This window comes from Saimiri boliviensis, chromosome 3 (genome assembly GCF_048565385.1).
Source record: "Saimiri boliviensis isolate mSaiBol1 chromosome 3, mSaiBol1.pri, whole genome shotgun sequence".
In the NCBI taxonomy this organism is placed as follows: domain Eukaryota; kingdom Metazoa; phylum Chordata; class Mammalia; order Primates; family Cebidae; genus Saimiri; species Saimiri boliviensis.
In genome coordinates this window covers 178,708,788-178,735,259 of record NC_133451.1, presented here as the reverse complement: position 1 = coordinate 178,735,259, position 26,472 = coordinate 178,708,788, and the positions used below count along the sequence as shown (strand labels likewise).

At 36.7% G+C, this 26,472-nt stretch overlaps 1 protein-coding gene across 3 annotated transcripts in view; it reads right to left on the bottom strand.

Annotated features, from left to right (window-relative positions):
• The window catches only part of LOC101050820 (DExD/H-box helicase 60), a 258,453-nt gene that overhangs the window by 66,296 nt on the left and 165,685 nt on the right, over window positions 1-26,472 (bottom strand). For 2 of the 3 annotated variants that reach the window (XM_039479162.2, XM_074396999.1), the window contains exons 6-10: window positions 23,165-23,281; window positions 14,943-15,170; window positions 6,387-6,545; window positions 3,226-3,367; window positions 1,816-1,971 (exon numbers count right to left, since the gene is read on the bottom strand). The exons of the other annotated variant lie outside the window; for it this stretch is intronic. In XM_039479162.2, coding sequence (XP_039335096.2) covers window positions 1,816-1,971; window positions 3,226-3,367; window positions 6,387-6,545; window positions 14,943-15,170; window positions 23,165-23,281 — 802 coding nt within the window. The remainder of the gene's footprint in view (window positions 1-1,815; window positions 1,972-3,225; window positions 3,368-6,386; window positions 6,546-14,942; window positions 15,171-23,164; window positions 23,282-26,472) is intronic. 3 annotated transcript variants of the gene reach the window in all.

Genomic DNA, 26,472 nt, shown 5'->3' with positions numbered 1-26,472 from the left:
GTAAACAGAAAATGGAGATAAGGACAAACGTAAAACTTTCAGACAGGAATATTATGTATTATTTTCTAAAATTTCACATTAAAAACATTTTGCCTTAATCTTATTTATATGTATCAAGTTAAGCCCTTCTTAGAAAGCTATTTCCCACAGTAAAAGACTTTGGCATAGAGCAGAGTATAATTAGGCAGCATTTTGGCGTATATGTGGATATGTATGGGGGACGTGTGCGTGGGTGGGTGGATGGATGGATGGGTAAGTAGATAGATCATAAATGGATAAATCAGATAGGAGGAAGGAAGGAAGAAAGGGAGGGAGGGAGGGAGGGAGAAAGAGAAGAAGGGAAAGAGGAAGGGCGGAGGGAAAAACACCTATGCCTTTTATTTTCAAGTGTGAATTCCTTTTATTATTTCTTATTACAAGCAAAGTGTTTGAAGATGGAAACCTCAGAGATTATAGATCTATATCTATATACACGTACATATACACACAGAGAGAGACTTTCATAAAAATGAAATGAGAAATAAGTAGGGAAAAATACAGATGGTAGTGAAATTATTTGATACCATTACAGTATTCTCTTGGATCTGCCTTGATTTTATACACATATATGCACACACGATGTAGACAGATAGAAGATAGATAGATAGATGTAAATAGGTAGATAGATAATAGATAGGTAGATAGATAATAGATGACAGATGATTGATAGATAATAAATGATAGATAGGTGATTAATGGAGAATAATAGGTGATAGATAATTGATAGAAGACAGGTAGATAGATGATAGATAGATGATTAATAGATAGGGAATAGATAGATGATAAATAGATGATTGATAGATCAAAGATAGGTAGATAGATGATAGATACTTATGATGATCCATATATACACACACCACACACAAACACATACACATGCACACATTAATGAAAATGAAATAAAGAAGTAGGGAAAAATACAGATGATAGTGAAATTATTTGATTCCATTGCAATATTCTCTTTGATCCTCCTTGATTTTACACACACACACACACACACACACACACACACATTAGAAAGATCGATAGATGGATCGATAGATGATTAATAGAAGATAGATCGGTAGGTAGATGATAAATGATAGATGATTGATAGATAATAGACTGATAATTAATAGATAGGGAATAGATAGATAGATAGATAGAGGTAGACAGATGACAGATAGATGATACATACATACATACATACATATCGTGTACATGATGATGATAATGGAGGAATGGATGACTTTCTGTGTAACATCTGGCTCATGATTCCAGGTAAACCGCCATTGCTCTGCCTGAGCTCCTGGCCCTCCCTCTGCCTGTGTTTGTCCAGATCCTTTCTGATTTAAGCCCCTGCAACTCGCTGCCTAAAAGAGCCAGAGAGCCCACGTGGCCCTCCCTAAATTTTTCAGCCCCTAGGATTCCTCTTCTATTGTTTTGAGCTTAGCTATAATTATATGAAAAGATATTTGGTGTCTCTTATCCAGCATTTCAGGTGTTTTACACAAAGAGATTTTTTTCTGTTGATCTATACTGCCATATTACTGGAAATGGAAGTCACATATACCTGGCTGTGTTTCATAATTGAAACAATATTAATTATAAGCAAAATGTAAACCTTGATTATTATAGCATACCACTCCAAGGAGATAGAATAAAGCTAACTTATTTTTGTTGTTAAAATCAAGTGCCAGAAAATTATTTATTCTTGCAGCACTGAATTAGTGGTGTTTACTAAACATTTTCAGAGGAATGGTGCTTTCATTTCAGATTAAATTAGAAGTTTATTACCTTTGATTGGTGACGGTTTCTTTTGAAGAAAACAAAATTTTGTTGTTCTCAGAGGAAATGGCTGTCCAACCTCAAAGTCTCTGACCACCTTTGATATGGTGTTCCAGAGATATTCATAATCTTTCATAATGGTATCTCCCAAATTCAAATGTAGGCCTACATAACAATTAAAAACACTAAATAGTAGAAGCTATTCACACCCACACAAAGAATCATTAGCCACATTTTGAGTAAATTAATGGAATTTTGAAATACTTTCTACACGGTGAAATTTTTACTGAGTTCCACATTGGACATAAATGAAAATAGTCACTAGTGTTGACAAAGAGATACAGATTGTAAAGTTTATCTTGTTTTTCTTTTTAATAACTAAGTATTAAAATTATAACTATATTAACTAAAAAAACAAATCAGCCTGTAATCTCAGAACTTTGGGAGACCGAGGCGGGCAGATCACAAGGTCAAGAGATCGAGACCATCCTGGCCAACATGGTGAAACCCTGTCTCTACTAAAAACACAAAAATTAGCCTGGCATGGTGGCATGTGCCTGTGGTCCCAACTACTCAGTAGGCTGAGCAGAAAAATCGCTTGAACCCAGGAGGCGGAGGTTGCAGTGAGCCGAGATTGCGCCACTGCACTCCAGCCCGGCTACAGAGCAAGACTCTCTCAAAACAAAACAAAACAAAACAAAATCATGAACCTTTAACTACTCTTTAAGGTAATAAAAACATCATGCCACGCATAACTTTACAACCAACAAAACTGAATAAAAACTTTAATTTTTGAGAGATGAGAAAAATTTGTAAAAGATTGTTAAGTTTACATGTAGCCAGTTTATTATGGTGATTACAATATGAAGGAACCACATCACAGTGGTCAAAACTTCAATAATGTTCAATCAGTTAGAGTTCTGTCCAAATATGTTTTTGTTTTGTTTTGTTTAACTATTAGGAAATATCAGAAACCTTATCTTAAGAAAAGATATTAAGGAAAGAAAAACAAATTATATATAAAATATGTAAATCAGACTTATCTTTTGGAATAAAATTAAATTTCTTAAATATCTTAATGACAGTGAAATGATTAATTAAATTTTATGAAGAGATATTATGCATGCATTTAAATGAAAAATTCAACTTTTGAAATTAACTGAAAATGCTGAACGTGCAAACATATATTTTCTCCAGAAATACTTTTAATGTAATATTAACTGAAGAAATATTTTAAAATACATCATTCCCTCTGATTGCAACTAAAATATTACATACATATATGAACAAAGATGAAAAATGAATATAATTGCTATGTTATATGTTGAAAATGCAGAAAAATTATTTTGCAGTTTTAAATTCCTTATAAGGCTTGTCTGTGGATGAAAATACAATTATCATAATATACTGAGATGGTACCTTTTATATTTTCATTTTCATAATAAAAAGCAATATTCTTCAACAAAAGCTCATCACTTAAGTCAGAAAGGTGAATTAAGTTCAGATTCCAGAATTCAAAACTATGTATATTTCTTAGGACAAAATATTCACACCACTTTTTCTGAAAATTGAAGAGAAAACCAAGTTATTGGCAATTTTCATATTAATAAACTATAGAGTTCATATGCTTCTGAACTGAAAGGCAGTGCATAGCACGGTTCCAATTCTTACTAATGAAAGCGCATTCAGGCTGAGGAATGGTGAATGCCTTAAGGAATTAAAGCATAAAATAAAATAAAAACTGATCCAAAAAATGTGTTCCATATAGTGCTTTATCCTGAATCAGGGAAATCGACATTTGACTCTCAAAATAGTATTTGTCTCACAATTACCCACAGATAGAATCCCAAAGTTACAAAAATATTCCTGCTTTGAAATGTGCTTCCGTTCTTTATTTAGATTTTAATATGCTCGGATTTAACTTTCAGGTCAAAAGAGCATTTTTTTAAATAATGTATTTGAGTGTTCAGGGACCTAGAAGATGTTGAATCCTTCAAACTCTAAGATTCCCATCCACCTACCTGAATGATCTCCATCTTCAAGATTCAGATTAAACCTCACGGAAAGATCCCTTCTATGATTTGCTTAGTTGCTTTCTCCAGAGGCCTCAAAATTACTTTTATAGTGAAAATATTAGGGGCTATCTGAAATTACGCTTCAAGCTACCGGGTGTTACCAAAAATGAGGCGTGGAATATGGGAAAGGCAGGACAGGTGGCTGACCACAGGCTAATCAGCTGTTGCTCCATAGGGCACATATTTGGCAGCTGGACAGAGGGAAGTCAGATCTCACCTGGATCATTCATTAGCTGTGCTCGTGGACCACGAGGCCGAGGCCAAGTTTTACCCTTGCAAAATGAGGGCATAAGAGGATCGTTGTATGTCTAATTAAAGACGAATGTTTCCTATTAATGAAAAGTACAACCTAGACCTTAATTAGTCTCTTAATTATGATCAATAGTGAGCTCCGTGTCATTAAAACCGACGTATTTTCAGTCCTCTGCCTATTAAACAATCCTCTATGGCAGCTGATACTATGAATCACAGCCACCTTTTGAACTGCCCAGTTCCTTTGACCTTCAGGACAATCTGTTCTCCTTGATTTTATTCCTATTTATCTAAGTGGTTCCTTCTCAGTGTCTTTTGCGTGGCTCAACACATAGTTAAGTGTTGAATATTGGAACATTTGAACTTACTGTCCTCAGCTCTCTTACCATATCTCTCTTCCAAAATAATTTCATCTCTTAGCATAGCATCAATTAACATCCATAGGGTAACGATTCCTAAACTTTTATCTCTAGCCCCTTCGATCCTTCTAAGTCCAAACCATTGTTTCAAATTGTTTACTAGATATCTCCAGATGGACATTTTATTGGCATTTAAACTCGATATTTCCAGAAAAGAAACTCACAGTCCTTCCCCACTAATGTGCCCTTCATCCAATGGCAGCATCCCCAAAAGGCTCAAGCCAGGGATCTGGGAGCTATTTGACGCCTTCCTTTCCCGCATTCCCCACACTCAGTCACTAAATCTGTCATTCTTCACCTTAAATAGCTCTCAAAGTCGCCCATTGCTATTCATCTCTATTTACCCCTCGCTGACCCCAACACCATCCACATGTACATGACTGAGGTAATAGTCACCTAATTTCCAAGAATCCCCCCTGTTCTGCCCCCACAGTGCACTCTCTGCACTGCAAGCCTAGGAAAGTTTTTTCCAATGCAAATGCCACTCATCCATTTGAAACCATCCCGTGGATCCTCATTGTGCTTTTCTCAAGTTCCATCTCCATTCTCTTCACAGGGCCTACAGAATCCTATTGGACTTGTCTCTTACCCACCTCTTCAGCTTCATCACTTTCCCAAATTTTTCCTACCCCTACTATGATAGATGTATCTCAGTCCCTTGGTGACACCATCCTCAGGATAATCACACATGCTGGAATCTGGTTTCATCCTCTCTCCAACCTGCTAACTTCCTCCCTTCCTTCAGGACTTGGGTCTCTTCATTCCTTTAGAAGAACCACTGTTTTCAGACTACGTTGGATCTTTTTATTATCAGATTATAAAGCATCCTATGGTTCCTTCTTCATAATTCCTTTTAAAATTTAATATCGGCCTTCTCTGGAAAATATAGCTCTCTGAAGGGGTTAGAGTGGGAAGGACAAATATGTCTTTATTTTCCTCACCCTATCCCAGTGATAAGCACAATGCACTAAATGTCTGTTGCCTGGCTCCCTAGTTGATTGGTTATAAAATACTTTCCTTGAACATTTTCACTATATGTATCATGAGCCTTAAAAAAAGTTCATGCCAACTGATCCATCAATCCCATTTCTAGCTCTCAAGCCAAAATCAATAACCCCAAATTAAAGGAAAAGGCTTATACACAAAGAGAATAACAGCATCCCTAATACAACCATCAAAGTCTTCTTAATATTTCATAATAGAGAGACAGGTAAGTAAACCATGATACTAAAAGATAACTAGTAGCCACAAAAAATGATACTAACCAATATTGTGAAAGAAAATAGAAAAACATGAAAAGAAAATATGTGTGTGTATATAGAGAGTTCCAATATAAGAAACAAAACATCGGAAAAACATATGCATGTAAAATAAAGAGAATACACCAAAATGTTAATAGTTAGCTGCAATGATTTAAGTGGTAGTACTCTGGGGAAGTTTTTCTTTTGTTTTTGCTTCTGTTTTCCTAAAGCCTCCAAATTGTCTCTAAATATTCTCGATAACAGAAAGTAATAGACTATTACGTTGATTTCTTAAGTTTCTCTTAAGAGCAGACCACAGTGATCATCAACAATCAGCTATAGTTGATAACACAAAAACCGGATCTTGGCAGAGATTTAACGACAAATAAATAGAGAGGCTTTTTCCTTAGGTTAGATACATATCATGCTACGTGTTAGTTCTCCTAAACATAGATGCTGAAATTAGAAAGTGATTGGTGTAGGCCATTAAACTAAAAGTAGTCCCACAATAGTGAATTTTAAAAGTTATTGTGGTTTTTATCTATCGAACATTCAAAATACAAAAATAGTAAACTAATCAAGAGTACATTTACCATTTGTAATAAGGGCTTTGTGTCCTCCGCCCAGTGGGAAGTGATGAATCTGGCACAAGCTCTTTGAGAAAGAGGCAGATGGAGTAGAAGAACCACAGTGAGACAATGCAGTTTACACAAATCTTCCATCTCCTGCAGGGTTAAGCAATTGCTTTTCACCTGAATAAAATAAAGGAAGTAAGCCAGAAAACAGCAGGACGCGACACTGCGTAATAAGCATATAGGACCACAGGAGCTGGCGGCCACCTTTGCTGCACAGGAATCAGGAATTATTACTTTTTTTCTTCTTCTTTCTTTCTTATTTTTTTTTTTTGACAGAGTTTCACTCTTTCACCCAGGCTAGAGTGAAATGGCACAATCTCAGCTCACTGCAACCTCTGACCCCCTGGTTCAGGCAATGCGCCTGCCTCAGCCTCCTGAGTAGGTAGGATTACAGGTACTCACCACCAGGCACAGCTAACTTTTGTATTTTTAGTAAAGACAGGGTTTCACCATATTGGCCAGGCTGGTCTTGAACCCCCAGAACTGAGGTAATCCACCTGACTCGGCTTCCCAAAGTGTTAGGATTACAGGCGTGAGCCACAGCACCCAGCTGAATTATTATATTTTTCATTCTACATTTTGTAAAGACTTTCCTTTTCTTTATAATATAAACTCCACTGCATTTACACAGATGTGAGATAAGTGGAGCAGGAAGCTGCCGGTTTAACAGTAGTTAAAATAAGACAATTTTCAGGATTTTAGTTAAGCCAAACTCTACATGAGTTGATCAAGCAACTAATGAAGTCGTAATTTCACAGGACTCTGCATGAATGGAGCCACATATTAAATGCTCTATTCCATCCAAGGCATCATATTTTTAGGATAATATTGAAATTACCATGTCGAGGACACTAGGATGGTAACAGATCTGAAAAATCTGCCCTGTGAGAACAAGGGTAAAGAAGTGGGCACATCTGAAACTGTAAGACAAGAACGTGATAGCTATCATCAAACATTTACAGAGGTGTCAAAGAAGCAAGTGTAGGATTTCATCAAGGCACCTCCAGAAGGCCAAATAGAGTCTAATCATTAGAAGTCCCAGAGAGACAGATTTGACTTAGCATCATTTTTGTGAGAATGATTTATAATAGCACATCTAGCCATGAAGAAATGTTTCACTAAAAATACATTCAACTAGATATTGGAAAAACAATTATAAGTATGCTAGGTAAAAGATCATGAGCAACCCTCCAGGAGATCATATACAGAATAGTATGTGTATACATGTGTGTCTGAGTGTGTAAGAGTGTGTGTGTATGTGTGCACATGCACACCCATAAGCACACATATGTAGAGACCACTGTGTATTTGGGGAAGGAATCCAAACTAGCCAACAGATTCTTAATGGACTTTATTAGCCATAAAGAGGGTTAAAAACGTTAGTATCTTTCTGGTAGGATGACGCCAAAACACTACAGTAGGAATGGTCTTTCAAAAGACAGTTGGTGGCTGGGTGCGGTGGCTCATACCTGTAATCCTAGCACTTTGGGAGGCCAAGGTGGGTGGATCACCTGAGATAAGGAGTTCAAGACTAGCCTCATCAACATGGTGAAACTCATATCTACTAAAAATATGAATAATTAACCAGGCGTGGTGGTGTGCACCTGTTACCACCATGCTACCCTGGGGGGCTGAGGCAGGAGAATCACTTGAACCCAAGAGGCGGAGCTTGCAGTGAGCCGAGATTGTGTCGCTGCACTCCAGTTCGAGCAACAGGAGTGAGACTACCTCTCAAAAAAGAAAAAAACAGACAGTTAGCAGTGTGAAATTTACCCAAGACAGACCTGAGCTCCATCCACATTGCTATTTACTAGCTTTGGTTTGAAAAATGTTACCTGGACTATTTCAACTTCAGTGTTCTCATATGTGAAGTGGGAATAATAGTGCCTTTCTCACAAGGCTGTCGTGAGGACTGCATGGCACAATGCATATCAAAAGCCCAAAACATAGTCGCATAGTAGGCTTCCTCCAAGTGCTAATATCCTGTCTTGTTTCATTTTCCTTTCGATGATTTAGACTCAATATATACTAAGGGAAACATCCATATAGTAAACTGATAAACATAAATTTCAATTGTATTTTTTGAAGTGTATACAAATAAGAGAAAAACATGAAGCTCCAAATAGAGAAAGTGAAAGATATAAATCAATAAAACTTCCTAGGTGGAGAGCAATAGTATTTCCCAGTAATGTTATAACAAACACACCTGTTGGGTCTCAGTTTCTGACCAGAGGAGGGATTTCTGTTTCCTTTTTTTAAAATCATTGTACTTTAATTTCTGGGATACATGTGCAGATCTTGCAGGATTGTTACATAGGTATACACATGCCATGGTGATTTGCTGTCTCCATCACCCCGACACCTATATTAGGCATTTCTCCCAATATTGTTCCTCCCCAACCTCCCCACGCCTCACTGTCCTTTCCCTAGCCTCCAGCCCCCAACACACCCCAATGTGTGACATTCCCCTCCCTGTGCCCATGTGTTCTCATGGTTCAACACCCTTCTAAGAATAAGAACATGCAGTGTTTGGTTTTCTGGTCTTGTGTGAGTTTGCTGAGAATGATGGTTTCCAGATTCATTCATATCCCTGCAAAGGACATGAACTCTTCCTTTTTATGGCTGCATAGTATTCCATGGTGTGTATGTGCAACATTTTCCTTTTCCAATCTATCATCAATGGGCATTTGGGTTGGTTCCAGGTCTTCACTGTTGTAAACAGTGCCACAATAAACACAGGTGTGCATGTGTCTTTATAACAGAACGATTTATAGTCCTTTGGGTATATACCCAGTAATGGGATTGCTGGGTCAAATGGAATTTCTAGATCCTTGAGGAATCACCACACTGTCTTCCACAATGGTTGAATTAATTTACACTCTCAGTGACAGTGTAAAAGTGTTCCTATTTCTCCACATCCTCTCTAGCATCTGTTATCTCCAGATTTTTTAATGACTGCCATTCTAACTGGCGTAAGATGGTATCTCAATGTGGTTTTGATTTACATTACTGTAATGACCAGTGCTGATGAGCATTTTTTCATGTTTATTGGCCTCATACATGTTCTCTTTGGAAAGTGTCTGTTCATATCTTTCACCCACTATTGTATGGGTTTGTTTTTTTTTTTCTTGTAAATCTGCTTTAGTTCTTCGTAGATTCTGGATATTAGCCCTTTGTCAGATGGGTAGATTACAAAAATCTTTTCCCATTCTGTTGGTTGCCAATTCACTCTGATGATTGTTGCTTTTGCTGTGCAGAAATTCCTAAGTTTAATTAGATTCCATATGTCTATTTTGGCTTTTGTTGCCATTGCCTTTGGTGTTTTAGTCATGAAGTCCTTGCTTATGCCTATGTCCTGAATGGTTTGCTTAGGCTTTCTTCTAGGGTTTTTATGGTGTTAGGTCTTATGTTTAAATCTTCAATCCATCTGAAGTTAATTTTACTGTAAGGTGTAAGGAAAGGATCCAGTTTCATCTTTATGCACATAGCTAGTCAGTTTTCCCAACACCATTTATTCAGCAGGGAATCCTTCCCCCATTGCTTGTTTTTGTCAGGTTTGTCAAAGATTAGATGGTTGTGGATGTGTGGCATTACTTCCAAGGTCTATATTCTGTTCCATTGGTCTATATCTCTGTTTTGGTACCAGTACCATGCTGTTCTTAATACTGTAGCCTGTGTGTATAGTTTGAAGTCAGGTAGTGTGATGCCTCCCGCTTTGTTCTTTTTGCTTAGGATTGTCTTGGCTATGCAGGCTCTCTTTTGGTTCTGTAAGAAGTTTAAGGTAGTTTTTTCCAGTTCTGTGAAGAAGGTCAATGGTAGCTTGATGGGGATAGCGTTGAATCTGTAAATTACTTTGGGGCCTATAGCCATTTTCACAACATTGATTCTTCATAACCAGGAGCATGGAATGTTTTTCCACCTGTTTGTGTCCTCTCTTATTTCCTTGAACAGTGGTGTGTAGTTCTCCTTGAAGAGGTCCTTCACATCCTTTTTTAGTTGTATTCCTAGGTATTTTATTCTCTTTGTAGCAATTGTGAGTGGGAGTTTGCTCATATTTGGCTATTTGTCTGTTATCGGTTTATAGGAATGCTTGTGATTTCTGTACATTGGTTTTGCTTCCTGAGACTTTGCTGAAGTTGTTTATCATCTTGAGGAGCTTTTGGGCTGAGACAATGGGGTCTTCTAAATATACAATCATGTTGTCTGCAAATAGATACAATTCGACTTCCTATTTTCCTAATTGAATACCCTTTATTTCTTTTTCTTGCCTGATTGCTCTGGCTAGAACTTCCAATACTACATTGAATAGGAGTGGTGAGAGAGAGAATCCTTGTTTAGTGCCAGTTTTCAAAGGGAATGCTTCCAGCTTTTGCCCATTCACTATGATATTGGCTGTGAGTTTGTCAGAATGATATTGGCTGTGAGTTTGAGATACATTCCATTGAAACCTAGTTTATTGAGAGTTTTTAGCATAAAGCACTGTTGAATTTTGTTGAAGTCCTTCTCTGCATCTATTGAGATAATTATTTGGTTTTTGTCTTTGGTTCTGTTTTACGTGATGGATTACATTTATAGATTTGCATATGTTGATCCAGCCTTGCATCTATGGGATGAAGCCTACCTGATTGTGATGGATAAGCTTTTTGATGTGCTGTTGCATTTGGTTTGCCAGTATTTTGTTGAAGATTTTTGTGTCAATGTTCGTTATGGATATTGGCCTGAAGTTTTCTTTTTTAGCTGTGTCTCTGCCAGGTTTCAGTATCGGATGATGTTGGTTTCATAAAACGAGTTCGGGAGGTTCCCTTTCTTGTTGTTGTTTGGAAGTTTCAGAAGAAAACTCAATTTCACTCACCTTCTTCCTGGTTTAGGCTTGGGAGGGTGTAAGTGTCCACTGTTGAATTGATGGTGATATCCCCTTTATCATTTTTTATTGCATCTGTTCGATTCTTCTCTCTTTTCTTTTGTATTAGTCTGGCTAGCAGTATGTCTATTTTCTTGATCTTTTCAAAAAAACCAGCTCATGAATTTATTGATTTTTGAAGGGTTTTTGTGTCTCTATCTCCTTCGGTTCTGCTCTGATCTTAGTTATTTCTTGTCTTCTGCTAGCTTTTGAGTTTTTTGATCTTGCTCCTCTAGCTCTTTCTTTCTTTTTTTTTTTTTTTTTTTTTTTTTTTTTTTTTTTTTTTTGAGACTGAGTTTCGCCCTTGTTACCCAGGCTGGAGTGCAATGGCGCGATCTCGGCTCACCGCAACCTCCGCCTCCTGGGTTCAGGCAATTCTCCTGCCTCAGCCTCCTGAGTAGCTGGGATTACAGGCACGCGCCACCATGCCCAGCTAATTTTTTGCACTTTTAGTAGAGACGGGGTTTCACCATGTTGACCAGGATGGTCTCGATCTCTCGACCTCGTGATCCACCCGCCTCGGCCTCCCAAAGTGCTGGGATTACAGGCTTGAGCCACCGCGCCCGGCCCTCTAGCTCTTTCAATTTGGATGATAGGATATCGATTTTAGATCTTCCCTCACTGCTCATGTGGGCATTTATTGCTACAAATTTTCCTCTAGACACTGCTTTAAATATGTCCCAGAGATTCTGGTATATTGTGTTTTCATTCTCATTGTTTTCAAAGAATCTTTATTTCTGCCTTCACTTCACTGTTTAACCACTCGTCATTCAGGAGCAAGTTGTGCAGTTTCCATGTAGTTGAGTGGTTTTGGATGAGTTTCTTAATCTTGAGTTATAATTTGATTGCACTGTGGTCTGAGAGACTATTTGTTATGATTTCCATATTTTTTGGATTTGCTGAGGAGTGATTTACTACCAATTATGTGGTCAATTTTAGAGTAAGTGTGATGTGGTGCTGAGAAGAATGTATATTCTGTGGCTTTGGGGTGGCGAACTCTGTAGATATCTATTAGGTCTGCTTGTTCCAGGTCTGCATTCAAGTCCTGGATATCCTTGTTGATTTTCTGTCTTGATCTGTCTAATGTTGACAGTGGAGTGTTAAAGTCTCTCGCTATTATTGTGCAGAAGTCTAAGTCTCTTTGTAGGTCATTAAGAACTTGCTTTATGTATCTGGGTGCTCCTGAGATTTGGTGCATATATATTTAGGATAGTTAGCTCTTTTTGTTGGATTGATCCTTTTACCATTATGTAATGTCATTCTTTGTCTCTTTTGATCTTTGTTGGTTTAAAGTCTATTTTATCAGAGACTAAGATTGCAACCCCTGCTTTTTTTTTTTTTTCCTCTCCATTTGCTTGGTAAATCTTCTTCTATTCCTTTATTTTGAGTCTATGGGTGTCTTTGCATGTGAGATGGGTCTCCTGAATACAGCATACTAATGGGTCTTGACTTTTTATCCAGTTTGCCAGTCTGTGTCTTTTGATCAGGGCATTTAGGCCATTTACTTTTAACGTTAATATTGTTATGTGTGAATCTGATCCTACCATTTTGTTACTGGCTGGTTGTTTTGCCCATTAGTTGACATCGTTCCTTCATTGCGTCATTAGTCTTTACCATTTGGTATGTTTTTGCAGTGGCTGGTACTGGTTGTTCCTTTCCATGTTTAGTGTTTCCTTCAGAAGCTCTTGTAAGGCAGGTCTGGTGGTGACGAAATCTCTCAGCAATTGTTTGCCCATAAAGGATTTTATTTCTCCTTCGTTTATGAAGCTTAGTTTGGCTGGATGTGAGATTCTGGGTTTAAAGTTCTGTTCTTTAAGGATGCTGAGTATTGGCCCCCATTCTCTTCTGGCCTGTAGGGTTTCTGCCAAGAGATCCACTGTGAGTCTAATGAGCTTCCCTTTGTGGGTGACCTGAACTTTCTCTCTGGCTGCCCTTAGCATTTTTCCCTTCATTTCAACCCTTCTGAATCTGATGATTATGTGCCTTGGGGTTGCTATTCTTGATGAACATCTTTGTGGTGTTCTCTGCATTTCCTGGATTTGAATGTTGGTCTGCCTCACTAAGTTGGGGAAGTTCTCCTGGGTAATAGCCTAAAGAGTGTCTTCCAGCTTGAATTCATTCTCCCAATCATGTTCAGGTATACCGATCAAGCAGAGATTAGGTCTTTTCACATAATCCCATATATCTTGGAGACTTTGCTCATTTCGTTTCACTCTTTTTTTTCTCTGATCTTGCCTTCTCATTTTATTTCATTGAGTTGATATGAAATAAATCAGTTCGATCTCTGATATCCGCTTGATCAGTTCAGTTATTGAGCCTTGTATATGCTTTGCGAAGTTCTCATGCTGTATTTTTCAGCTCCGTCAAGTTGTTTATGTTCTTCTCTAAGCTGGTTATTCTAGTTAGCATTTTGTCTAATCTTTTTTCAAGGTTTTTAGTTTCTTTGCATTGGGTTAGAACATGTTCCTTTAGTTCAGAGAAATTTGTTATTAGCCACCTTCTGAAATCTGCTTCTGTCAATTTGTCAAACTCATTCTCCATCCTGTTTTGTTCCTTTGGTGGTGAGGAGTTGTGATCCCTTGGAGGAGAAGCAGCATTCTGGTCTTTAATGATTTCATCATTTTTGGGGCTTGTTTCTTCCCATCTTCATGGACTTATCTACCTTTGACCTTTCAAGTTGGTGATTTCTGATGGGGTCTCTAAGTGGATGTCCTTTTTGTTTATGTTGAAGCTATTTCTTTTTGTTGTTTAGCTTTCCTTCTAACAGTCAGGCCCCTCTGCTGTAGGACTGCTGGAAGTCCACTCTAGATCTTGCTTGCCTGGGAATCACCCATGGGGATTGCAGATCAGCAAGTATTGCTGCCTGATCTTTCCTCTGGTAGCTTTGTCATGGAAGGTAACCTGCCAGGTGACAGCCAGAGCTCTCCTGTCTTTTTGGTTATATAGATGCCTTTTTGGTTATATAGGGGTCAGGGAGCTGCTTGAGGAGGCAGTCTGTCCCTTGTCTGCCTGCAGAGGCACTGCTGGGCTGTCATAAACTCAGTCCAGCTGCTGTGTAAGCTTCCTCTGGCTTTTGTTTACACAGATAGGTTTAGACTCCCTTAGCAACGGTGGATGCCCATCCCCCCACCAGGCTCAATCATCCCAAGTTGAGGTCAAACTGATGTGCTGGCTGCAAAACTCTCAAGTGAGAGGGTTTCAGTTTGTTGGTCTTTTTGTGGGTAGGACCTACCAAGCCATATCATCTGTGTCCCTGCTTTCAGCTCCCCCTCTTTCTGGGGAGTGGGTAGCTCCGCCCTGCAGGTGCTCTTGTTGCTAGTCAACATGTTCACCCAGATCTGTGCTGACAACCCACAGCATCTGTCAGAGCTGCCGCTCAGATCTCTGTTGGTAACTCATGGCGCTTTTCAGCCTGAAGGGGATTTCCTGGTCTGTGGGTTGCAGAGGGCATGGGAGAAGTGCAGTATCTGAACCAGAGTGCCAGTGGAGGGGGATGTCCCCAATGCTCTGTTCAGTTGCACTTCCCAGGTAAGGCAGGGCCCCACTCTGCCACAGTTTACCCTCCTTGGGCTATACCCACTGTCCAACCAGTCCCATTGAAATGAACCTGGTACCTCAGTTGGAGATGTGGAGATCACGCGTCTTCTGCGTCTTTCTTGCTTGGAGCTGCACTCTGGAGCTGTTTTTATTTGGTCATCTTGGTGGAGTCCCCTGGAATTTCTGTTTTCTAAAAAGCGACGATACATTCTCAAAGACAATGAGCATGAAGTAACACAATAGACACGCCGAATGTCAGAGCCTTCTGGCCAGATTTGTGTAAGCAGAGATATAGTTTCACGTGCCTGTCAAAGAAAAATATTGGAACACGTCATCTATTTATAAAAATATTTTTATTCATAAGTGATCTTATCAGTGGGCACAACTAGGCTTAATAGATGTGTGACAAAATAATCTGTAAAACAGTCCCATGACACAAGTTTAAAAATCTATACAGGTGCCCCTGAACTTAAAGTTAAAAAAAAAAAAATGAGAAGACTTTTCTGAGATGAAAGGAAACCTGTGTACACAGAATAAAAGAGCTCACTGTATACCGAGAGAATAAATGAAATTAAATCCTTGTACCATATATAAAAAGCAACTCAAAACAGATTAAAGACTTAAATATAAGACCTGAAACTGTAAAATAACTAGAAGAAAACATAGCAGGAAGTCTCTACAACATGGGTCTGAGCAATGATTGTTTTGGATACCACCACAAAAGCACAGGCAACAAAAGCAAAAATAGCCAAATGGGATGGCATCAAACTAAACATCTCCTGCACAGCAAAAGAAGCATAGACTATCCACAGAATTTGCAAACCATGTATTTATTTATTCTTTTTTTTTTTTTTTAATTTCTGAGACAGGCTCTCACTCTCTCACCCAGACTGGAGTGCAGTGGCCAAATCTCAGCTCACCGCAACCTCTGCCTCCCAGGCTCAAGTGATTCTCCTGCCTCAGCCTCCTAAGTAGCTGAGATTACAGGCACCTGCCACTATTGCCCAGCATATTTTGTATTTTTAGTAGAGACAGGAGTTCACCATGTTGGCCAGGTTGGTCTCGAACTCCCGACCTCAAATGATCCTCCCAACAAGATTCTCCCATGCCCTCCCAAAGTGCTGCAATTACAGGCATGAGCCACTGTGCCTAGCCAAACCATACCTTTAATAAGGAGTTGAGATCTAAAGTGTAGAAACAACTCAAACTCAATAGTAAGAAAACAAATAATCTAATTTAAAAATAGACAAAGGACTTGGACAGACATTACTAAAAACACACAACCAACCAACCAAATGGCCAATAGGTACATAAAAAAAAAAATATGCTCAGCATTACTAATTAGACTAATCAATTAGGCAAATGCAAATTAAAACCACAAAGAGATAACACCTCATATTGGTCAGAATGGCTTTTATCAAAAAGATGAAAGATGACAGTGTCAGAGAGGAAGTAGAGAAAAGAGAACTCTGATACATTGTCAGTAGGAATTTAAATTAGTACAGCCATTATAGAAAATGGTAAGAAACTTCCTCAAAAAAACTAAAACTAGAACTACCATATCACCCAGTAATCCCTTGTCTGGGTATGTGTCCAAAGGAACTGGAATTAGTATGGCTAAAGCAAACTAAATATATCTTGAGAAGGACTTCACTCTTCTATATTTGAGTCCTTGTAGATGAACTGCAATGTAACTTAACAGGTAGACAAGATTCAAAACCTAGTTTAGGCGTATGTTTCTGTAACAATCACTGAGTCTTGGCCAATCCCAGCAGCCACACTTCAATCACTCATACACTGCTGCACATTCAAATAAGGCAAATGCAGAGTTGTAACCAATCCAGCTCTTCTGTACCTCACTCCTGATTCCTGTACATCAATTTACTTTTTTTGTCTACAAGTTTGTTCTGACCCTGGAGTCTCTCTGAATCTGCTGTGATTCTGGTGGCCACCCAATCTGTGAATCGTTCATGGCTCAATTAAACTCCTTTAAATTTAATTTGGCTGAAGTTTCTCTTTTAACAGTATATTGAAGGGATACCTGCAGTCCCATGTTCATTGACACATGGTTCACAATAGCCAAGACTCAAATCAATCTAAGTGTTTTTCAACACATGAATGGACAGTGAAAATGAGATATGTATACACAATGGAATACTACTGAGCATTTAAAATGGGGGGAAATCCTGTCATTTTCAACAACATGGATGAACCTGCAGGACATTATGCTAGGTGAAATAAGCCAAGACAAAGAGACACCAAACCATCTCACTTCCATGTAGAATCTAATAAAGTTGAACTCATAGAGGAGAGAAACTCTTCTTTTCAGAGGGTGAGGGGAAAAATGAAGAGTTGCTAATTAAAGACTACAAAGTTTTGAGATCTATTGTACAGCAGGATGACTACAACCAATAATAATGTATTAAATATTTCAAAAGAAGTGCATAAATTTAAAATATCTCACCGTAAAAAATGATAGGTAAGCAAGGTGATGGATATGTTAATTAGCTTCATGTAATCATGTCACATTGTATATATATATCAAAACATTGTACTTCACAAATATATACAGTCATGATGTGTCAATCAAAAATAATTTTTTAATTTAAAATTTACAAAAGAAGAGAAACTATTTAAAAGATAGGAACTACTTAAGAGGACAATTTTCTTTTTCTTTTTTTTTTTTTGAGATGGAGTCTTGATCTGTCACGCAGGCTGTAGCACAGTGGCATGATTTTGGCTCACTGCTGCCTCCGACTCCCAGGTTCAAGCGATTCTCCTGCCTCAGCCTCCTGAGTAGCTGGGGTTACAGGCATGCACCACCACACCCAGCTAATTATTGTAATTTTAGTAGAGATGGGGTTTCACCATGTTGGCCAAGATGATCTCGATCTCTTGACCATGTGATCCACCTGCATTAGCCTCCCAAAGTGCTGGGATTACAGGCATGAGCCACCACACCTGGCCAAGGGGACAATTTTCTGAAAACAGCTTTGGGAAAGAAGGAAGCTCTTTAAAAAAGGAAGAAGTATCCTTTGGCAATTAAGTGGTGAAAGGATAAAAGAAGAATTTGTGGACTCTGCCAGTTAGAAGAAAAGTAGATAATTGGAGGACTCAAAACCACTCACCCACTACCAAAACAAGTAAAGAACAAATTAACAAAAACCCCGGAAACATGCCTGGACTCTGCTGGGCTAGCAGAAAAACATAACATTACATTAAATTAATTAAATTAGATAGGATTAAATTGAATTAAAATATCTTGTAACAAACTTCAATATCATTAAAATGAAAGGAAAGAGAGCTACTGCAAAAAGTATTAGCAGGAAAAAATTCCACACAAATTGAGTGAAAATCTCATCATTACCTCCAAAAGTAATAATAATAATAGCAACCATAAAGCAGAAGAAATCCCCAAATCTACACTCTAAATATGGATATGCTCAAACAAGCATTCAGTCATATGAAAGAATGATCTTTATTCGGCAGCTGATAAACCAAAAACAGAATTGGAAAGAAAGACAATAAATTATTAATTCAGCAAAATAATCTCAGAAAAATGCAAAGCTATCCAGAAATTAAGAATACGTTACAAGATGCCCAAAAAAGAATAATATAAATAAAATTTAATGAAGAAAGGTAAGAAAACAACCAAATGACATAAAATTAAAAACCAAAAAAAGTTTTTAAAAATAGCAGAAATGAAAGAAAAATATTTGTATTATCACAAATCTTACCAACAACAAAACTGGGCCAAGCACAGTGGCTCAAACCTGTAATCCCAGCACTCTGGGAGGCTGAGGCCAAGAGTTCAAGACTAGACTGGGCAACATGTCGCAACCTCATTTCTAATAAAAGTATACAAATTAGCCAGGTGTGATGGTGCAAGCCTGTAGCTCCAGCTACTTGGGAGGCTGAGGTGGAAGAATTGCTTGAATCAGGGAGGTGGGAAAGTTGCTGAGATCACACCACTGAACTCCAGCTTGAGCAACAGAGCAAGACATAATAATTATTATTATTTAATAATAATAATAAAATTAATATTTTAAAAATAATAATCCAAGAAAAACCACTATATGCAATAGATGAGTGTTAGAAGGTACTGAAAAAAATTAAAACCTCAGAAACCAAATAGTGAAAGGCAAAATAAGAAAACAGAGGATTAAGATTATTCATTTTATAAAAAAGGTACAACACAAAGGTAATTACCATCATAGAGCATGTAAAACTCCAAATTTTAAAATTGTTTAAATAAAATAACAAAGAATACACAGACCATCATTACAGAAACTTAACAAATACACCAGAATACAAATACCTCTAACATATTATAGAATCAAGACCAAACATCAGTCATAACAATAAATGTGAGACTTAACTCACCTCTAAAGGGAAAAATAATTTCAATTTGGATCACATTCCATATACAAGACACACAGCTAAAACGAAGTGATTCAGAAAGACTAAAAATCAAGGAATGGGCATAATTCTGCTAGGTCAATGGAAACTAAAAGAGAGTAGAGGTTAGCATCTTGATCTTGGGCTAAGCAGCATTCAAGCTCAAAAGTACAACATGTGAAAAAGAAAAGCAGTCTTTTATTCCAAAAGCCATAATCCATAATGAAAAGTTATCCCTTATAAAAAATTATGTAACATATAGCACAGCAACCAACTTTGTGAAACAAAAATGACAAAAGACGAAAGGAACTATATAGAGAATCACATGTAAAATAACAGATTTTAATACACAAGACCTAGACAAAAAATAAGGTAAAGAATAAAAGACTTAAACCAATGTAATCAACAGAGTAGACCTTATGAATCAAACTGCATCGTGGTGATGGGGAATCTTCATTTGTCTTAAATGACCCCAGCACATCCATAAAAATTAATTATTCATTAGTTCACAAAGAAAACATCAGTAACTTCCATAATGTAGAAATATTACAAACAGATCTTCATAATGCAATAGAGGTAGTGAAAAAAAAAACAGAAAGAAATTTTAAAAATCACAAATGTGCTTCAGTATGAAACTTAAAAACAATTTATATTATGTCAATCTTGGATGAAAGGAAATACAAACTCAAATTACAGAATTTTTTTTAATGACAAAAACAATTGACAGCATAATCTATGGGATATATAAAAGCAGCAATTCAGAGGAAAGTTTATTTCACTATGTATATTTAATAATAAAAATAAAATAATTTTTAATATGAAAAAGTTCCTGGCATGCCTAAAAAAGTCTGTAAAGAAACAGCAAAGTAAAAAACCAAAAAAGTAAAAGATAAAAGAAAACACAAATTAATAAATTTTAAAAAATCAATAGATCTCATTAATAAATCAAAATTCTTGGTTTTAAATAACTTAAAAACAGACAAACCACTAGTTAACTACATCACAAATAAAAGCAAGAGAACTCACAAATACACAAAATAAAATTAAAAGAGAAAGTAATTATTGAAACAGAAGAAAAATTAAATCACAAAAGCCTACTTCACAAAGTTCTGTGCAAATAGACTTAAAAACTTAAGTGAAATAATTTTCACTGAAGAATAAATTACTAAATTTGACTCCATTCGAGTTAACAAGCCCAAAGAAGTCAATGTCCATGGAAGAAATATGGAAAATTAAGAAATTATCTCACAAAAAAGCACCAGGACCATGTGGCTTCACAGGGGATTTCTATCAAATCTTCAGAGATTAGATAATCCAAATGATCTACACATTATTTCACAATATTGAAAAGGAAGAGAAGACATTCTAATCTTTTATGAAGCACATATAACACTGACATCTAACCAGATAAAGGCAATTGAAAGAAACCAAATTACAAAAAAGTATCATCCATGCATAGTGTGCAAAATTTCTAAACAAAATGTTATCGAACAGAATCCAACACCATATTAACAAGTAATACACCATGACTAAGTTAGATTTATTCCAGGAATACAGAGTTGCTTCAATACTGGGAAAAATCATTAATATCCTACACAATACTAATAAAACTAAGGAGGAAAAATCATATAATTATATACACACTTCTAATAAACATTCATGCATTCATGATAAAAATGTTCAAGAAAGAAGCTACAGTCAGGCACAGTGGCTCACACCTGTGATCCCAGCACTTTGGGAGGCCAAGGCAGGTGGATCATGAGGTCAGTAGTTCAAGAGCAGCCTGGTCAACAAGATGAAGCCTCGTCTCTACTAAAAATACAAAAATTAGCTAGTCATGGTGGCAGGCACCTGTAGTCCCAGCTACTTGGGAGGCTGAGGCAGAAGAATTGCTTGAACTCAGGAGATAGAGGTTGCAGTGAGCCGAGATCACAGCTAGGGCAACAAAGCAAAACTCTGCCTCAAATAAAAAAAAAAAAAGCAGCAGCAGCAGCTATGAGCTATGTGTTTAACACCAGTGTGTGTGTGTGTGTGTGTGTGTGTGTGTGTGTGTGTGTGTATTATATGTATATGTGTGTGTATATACATACACATGTAATGTATATACACACACATGTATATATAGTGGTAATGTTTCCTATACCTTTCACATACCTTTCATAATAAACATAATTAAAAACCAACAGGAAACAGGAGGGAGGCGCCCAAGATGAAATGCAAACACAAACCAATGAATCTAACTGTATTAAATAATAAAGGATAACATAACCACACCAAAGGAGGTGGGTGAGAAAATCACTAACCTAAATAACTTTGGAAACAGTATATTAACATATTCTATGGTTACAGTTTAAAAAGGGACTGCACGTGAATCTTACAATCTCATTGGCTCTGTTTCTCACACTGTATGGTTAGCAATTATAAAATTACTATACAGAGGGAAATAATAAACATGGGGGCTCCAAAAGGGGGTGGGTCAGAGAGGAGTGATGGTTGAAAAGTTACCAGCTGAGTGCAATGTTTGGGTGATGGGTACAGTAGAGAACCAAACCTCAACATTATGCGATATATTCATGTATCAAACCTGCACGTGTATTCCCTGAATCTATATAAATCAAAATAAAAAAATAACTTTATGTGTGTATTAAAACTGAGCAAATAAGTGAATATATTGTAGATAATGAAAGTGGGAAAAAGAAAAAAAGACAAAAAAAAAAGAAAGTGGGATTTCTCACAATTGAAGAAAGAAATTTAAAAAAGGAAGGGGAGGGGTAAAATGAACTATTATGGATTTGAATCCTAGTTCCATTTGCTGAAAAGCCCTAGTAGCAATGACACCCTAGCAGCAGTGCACCAAGAGAGTTTTCAGATCTGAACTTCTAAATGCCTTCTTCTTTGGAGATGTAGTTCATTTCAGGGGTGGGGTAAGGAAAATACAAGATGCAACTGGATCATCCTGTGATTTCAAAAAGTTATAAAGTACAGAAAGATGACGGCTTGTAAAAGAACACAGGCACCAACCTAAAGGGGCTTCTAACGTTCAAACCTGAGATAATTTGAGCTCCGCATAATTATAATATTGGATTTTAATGTATAATATAAAATAAATATATTTGTCCATACTGACATAAATCAATAAATGGCAGTGCTAGGACAACTGTCCCTTACAGTGGAGTTCCAAGTAATCAATGCAGAAGGAAAGAGTGAAATAAAAAATCACCATTAGGAAAAAACATCAATAATCATTGCTGCACACAAGATCCACTGCAGACACTAAAATTAATCCACTAAAGTTTGAGAAGAAACAGGATCTGCACAGTCACAAAGCATGTCCTTTAAGATTTTTTAACTACAAAGGACAGATGGTAACTTCATGGTAGAGAAAACTGTCAGGCACCAACTAATCAATGCTCAGATACCTTGTTAGAAAACACTGAGGACACAATATTAATTCCGTGACATTCTGGCCAAAGATGTATAATAACCTCATTCCAGTTATAAGAAAACATCAAACGAGCCCAAATTGAAAGTTATTAAAAAAAATAAAAGATTGGTCGTCTTCAAAAATGTCAAGGTCAAGAAGGACAGGAAGAGGCTGAGAAACTATTATAGACTGGAGAACATTCAAAAGTGTCCACTGACAGCTGAAGATAGATGTGGTATCCTGGACTGAATCCTGAAATTGCAAAAGGACGCCAGTGGAAAAGTCAGAGGACTTTGAATAAGGTCTAAAGTTTAATATTGACACAAAGTTAATTTCCTGGTTTTCATAAATGCCCCATGGTTAAGATGTTAACATTAGGGGAAGCTGAGTGAGAAGTATATGAGAACACTATTTTTGCAACCTTTCTATAACTGAAAAATTAGTTCAAATATAAAGCTTTCTAAAACATTTTGTTACCTCTTCCATCATATTATTCCATTCTAAACTTCCAAAAAGACGTGCTAATGCTGAAACCTTGTATCTTTCCAATTGGTTAAGCAGGGTTACATAAGCAACTTCAATCTTCTGTTTATTCTATAAAATAAAGGAAAATCAGGAAAATTGTTATAAATAAAATAGGTAATAATTTTCCAACTATAGAAAATTAGATATTTTAGATACGATTGTTATAAGTTCTACGTAATATATATATACATATATATGTCTATATATATTTATATGCTAATGTAATTGTAAGGTGGTTTTTTGTTTGTTTGTTTGTTGTTGTTGTTTTGACACAAGTTTTATTCTTGTTGCCCAGGCTGGAGTGAAATGGGGCAGTCTCAGCTCATTGCACCCTCTTCCTTCTGGGTTTAAGAGATTCTTTTGCCTCAGCCTCTCGCATAGCTGGGATTACAGGCACCTGCCACCATGCCCAGCTAATTTGTATTTTTAGTAGAGATGGGGTTTCTCCATGTTGGCCAGGCTGGTCTCGAACTCCTGACCTCAGGTGATCCACCCATCTCAACCTCCCAAAGTGCTGGGTTTACAGGCCTGAGCCCACCACATCTGGCCTAATTGTAAGTTTTAAACCCCAATGAGCATCACTATTGTGTCTTTGCAAGTTAATTTTTGCCTACAAATATAGTTTATTTTGTTTTTTAATAGCTTCATAAAAGTATAATTAACATAAAATTAATTCATTTTGTTACAATTCAATGGCTGTTAGTAAATTTATAGACTTTGGAACCAACACCACCATCTAATTTTAGAACACTTCCAGCACCCACCAAAACATCATCATGCCCATTTAATGCAATGTATTTTGACAAATTTCAAACATACACATAAATAAAAGATAACAAAACCCCTCACAGGTACCTATCACCCAGCAGCCATTTCCAATATGCATTGTATTTTTAATTGTATTTCACATAATCCTCAAATTGACTAATAACATAACTTCTTTAAGGTGAATATTCAACAAATTAGGAAATAGATTATTTTGCCAGAAATGAAATACTTCATTAAAAAAATTATTCTTAAGGAAAGATTAAACAGGAAATGTGTAGGTACTCTTAAAACTCAGATTTAGAAATTGCTCTAACAGAGAAAAATGAGATAATAACAGTACTTCTGTTATTATATAAACAGAAGTATAATATAAAAATGAATCCCAGGGCTATTCCTGCTCAGAGTAGGCAACCAGTGTTGAAAATAGTTTAATACTAGTCATGAGCCACATAATGACATTTCCCTCAGCCATGGACCACTTATATGTTGGTGGTCCCATATGATTATAATGGAGATGAAAAATTTCTACTGCCTGGTGATATCATCGCCATCATAATGCCACAGCACAATGCACTACTCAAGTGTTCATGGGAAGCTGGCGTAAACAAACCTACTGTCCTGCCAGGCATCTAAAATGACAGCATATACAATTATGGAGAGCATATCATACTTGATCATGATAAAAATGACTATTACTGATTTATAATTTTCTGTACTATACTAATTTTTTATTATTATTTTAGAGTATACTCTTTTCAATTATATTTTTAAAACATTAGCTGTGAAACAGCCTCAGGCAGGCCCTTCAGGAAGTACTCCAGAAGAGGCATTGTTATCCTAGGAGATGACCGCTCCCTGTGTGTTAACTGCCCCTGAAGACAGGCCAGTGGGACAAGATTTGGAGGTGGAAGACAATTGATGTTGATGATCCTGACCCTGCGTAGGCTGAGGCTAATGTGTGTGTTTGCATCTTATTTTAAAAAAAATCTTAAAAAGTAAAAAGTATATATTTTAATAGAAAAAAAGCTGATAGAATAATGATATAAGGAAAAAAAGACCAGGCGCAGTGGTTCACACTTGCAATCCCAGCACTTTGGGAGGATGAGGCAGGTGGATTGCTTGAGTCCCAGAGTTTGAGACCAGCCTGGGCAACATGGCAAAACCTTGTCTCTACAAAAAATACAAATATTAGCTGGGCATGGTGGTGTGCACCTATAATCCCAGCCATTCAGGAGGCTGAGGCGGCAGGATCACTTGAGCCTGAGCCATGGAGCTTGCAGTGAGCTGTGATCACATCACTGCACTCCAGCCTGAGTGACAGAGTAAAACTCTGTTTCAAGAAAAAGAAAGAAGGTAAATATTTTTGTACAGTTGTACTATGTGTTTGTGTAACCGTTGAAAAACTTTTGAAAATTAAACTTTACACAACAAAAAAAATTATAGTAAGCTAAGGTTAATTTATTAAATGAGAAAAAGCATTTTTAAAATAAATTTACTGTAGCCAAAATGAATACTGTATATACTAATAACATCTACAGTGGTGTGCAGTACTGTCCTAAGCCTTCACGTTCCCTGGTCACTCACTCACTGACTCACCCAGAGCAATTGCTGGTCCTGCAAGCTCCATTCATGGTAAGTACCCTATACAAGTGTATCATTTTTAATCTTTTATACCATCTTTGAATGTACCTTTTCTATGTTTAGATATGCTTAGATACACAAATAATTAACACTGTGTTACAGTTGCCTACAGTATTCAATAGAGTGACATGCTATACAAGTTTAGCCTAGGAACAGGAGGCTAAATCAGATCGCCTCAGGGTGCCAAAGGCTACACTGGCCAGGTCTGTGTATGTACACTGATGATGTTAGCACAACAGTGGAATCATCTAGTGATGCATTTCTTGGCATGTGTCCACGTGATGCATGGCTACTAACTACAGCAATACAAACTACCTTATTTTATGGCAGCCATGTGGGAATTTCCAAATACATGAGGAGGATGAGAAAATTCTCAGAGTGACAAATGTTGTCTCAAAAATGATCTTGATGAATTAAAGAATGGTCTTCTTATTCAGAATTCACCATCAGCAGTGAAAAATAAGCAGAAACTTATTTCTGCAGATGTATTTATAATTTTACAAATAAATTTTGTAATTTATAAATATATTGTTTAATTTACTAATTTTATTAATTTATGATAGGTTATTATATTATATTTGTTTATAATTTATTATATAAATAAATTTATTATAATTACTATTATATATTGTTATATCATTATAGTGATCATGTTACTTATTATAACTTTATAAATAAATATAGTAATTTATAAATAAATCAGTATGCATATTTATTCCCAAAATTTCAATACAGTAACTCTAATATACTAATGTATCAAAATAATAACATCATGGAATTAGAACTCTAAGAACTTTGAAAATTCTCCCATTGATTACTTAATAATAAGATTCAGTTATTTTCCATCTTTA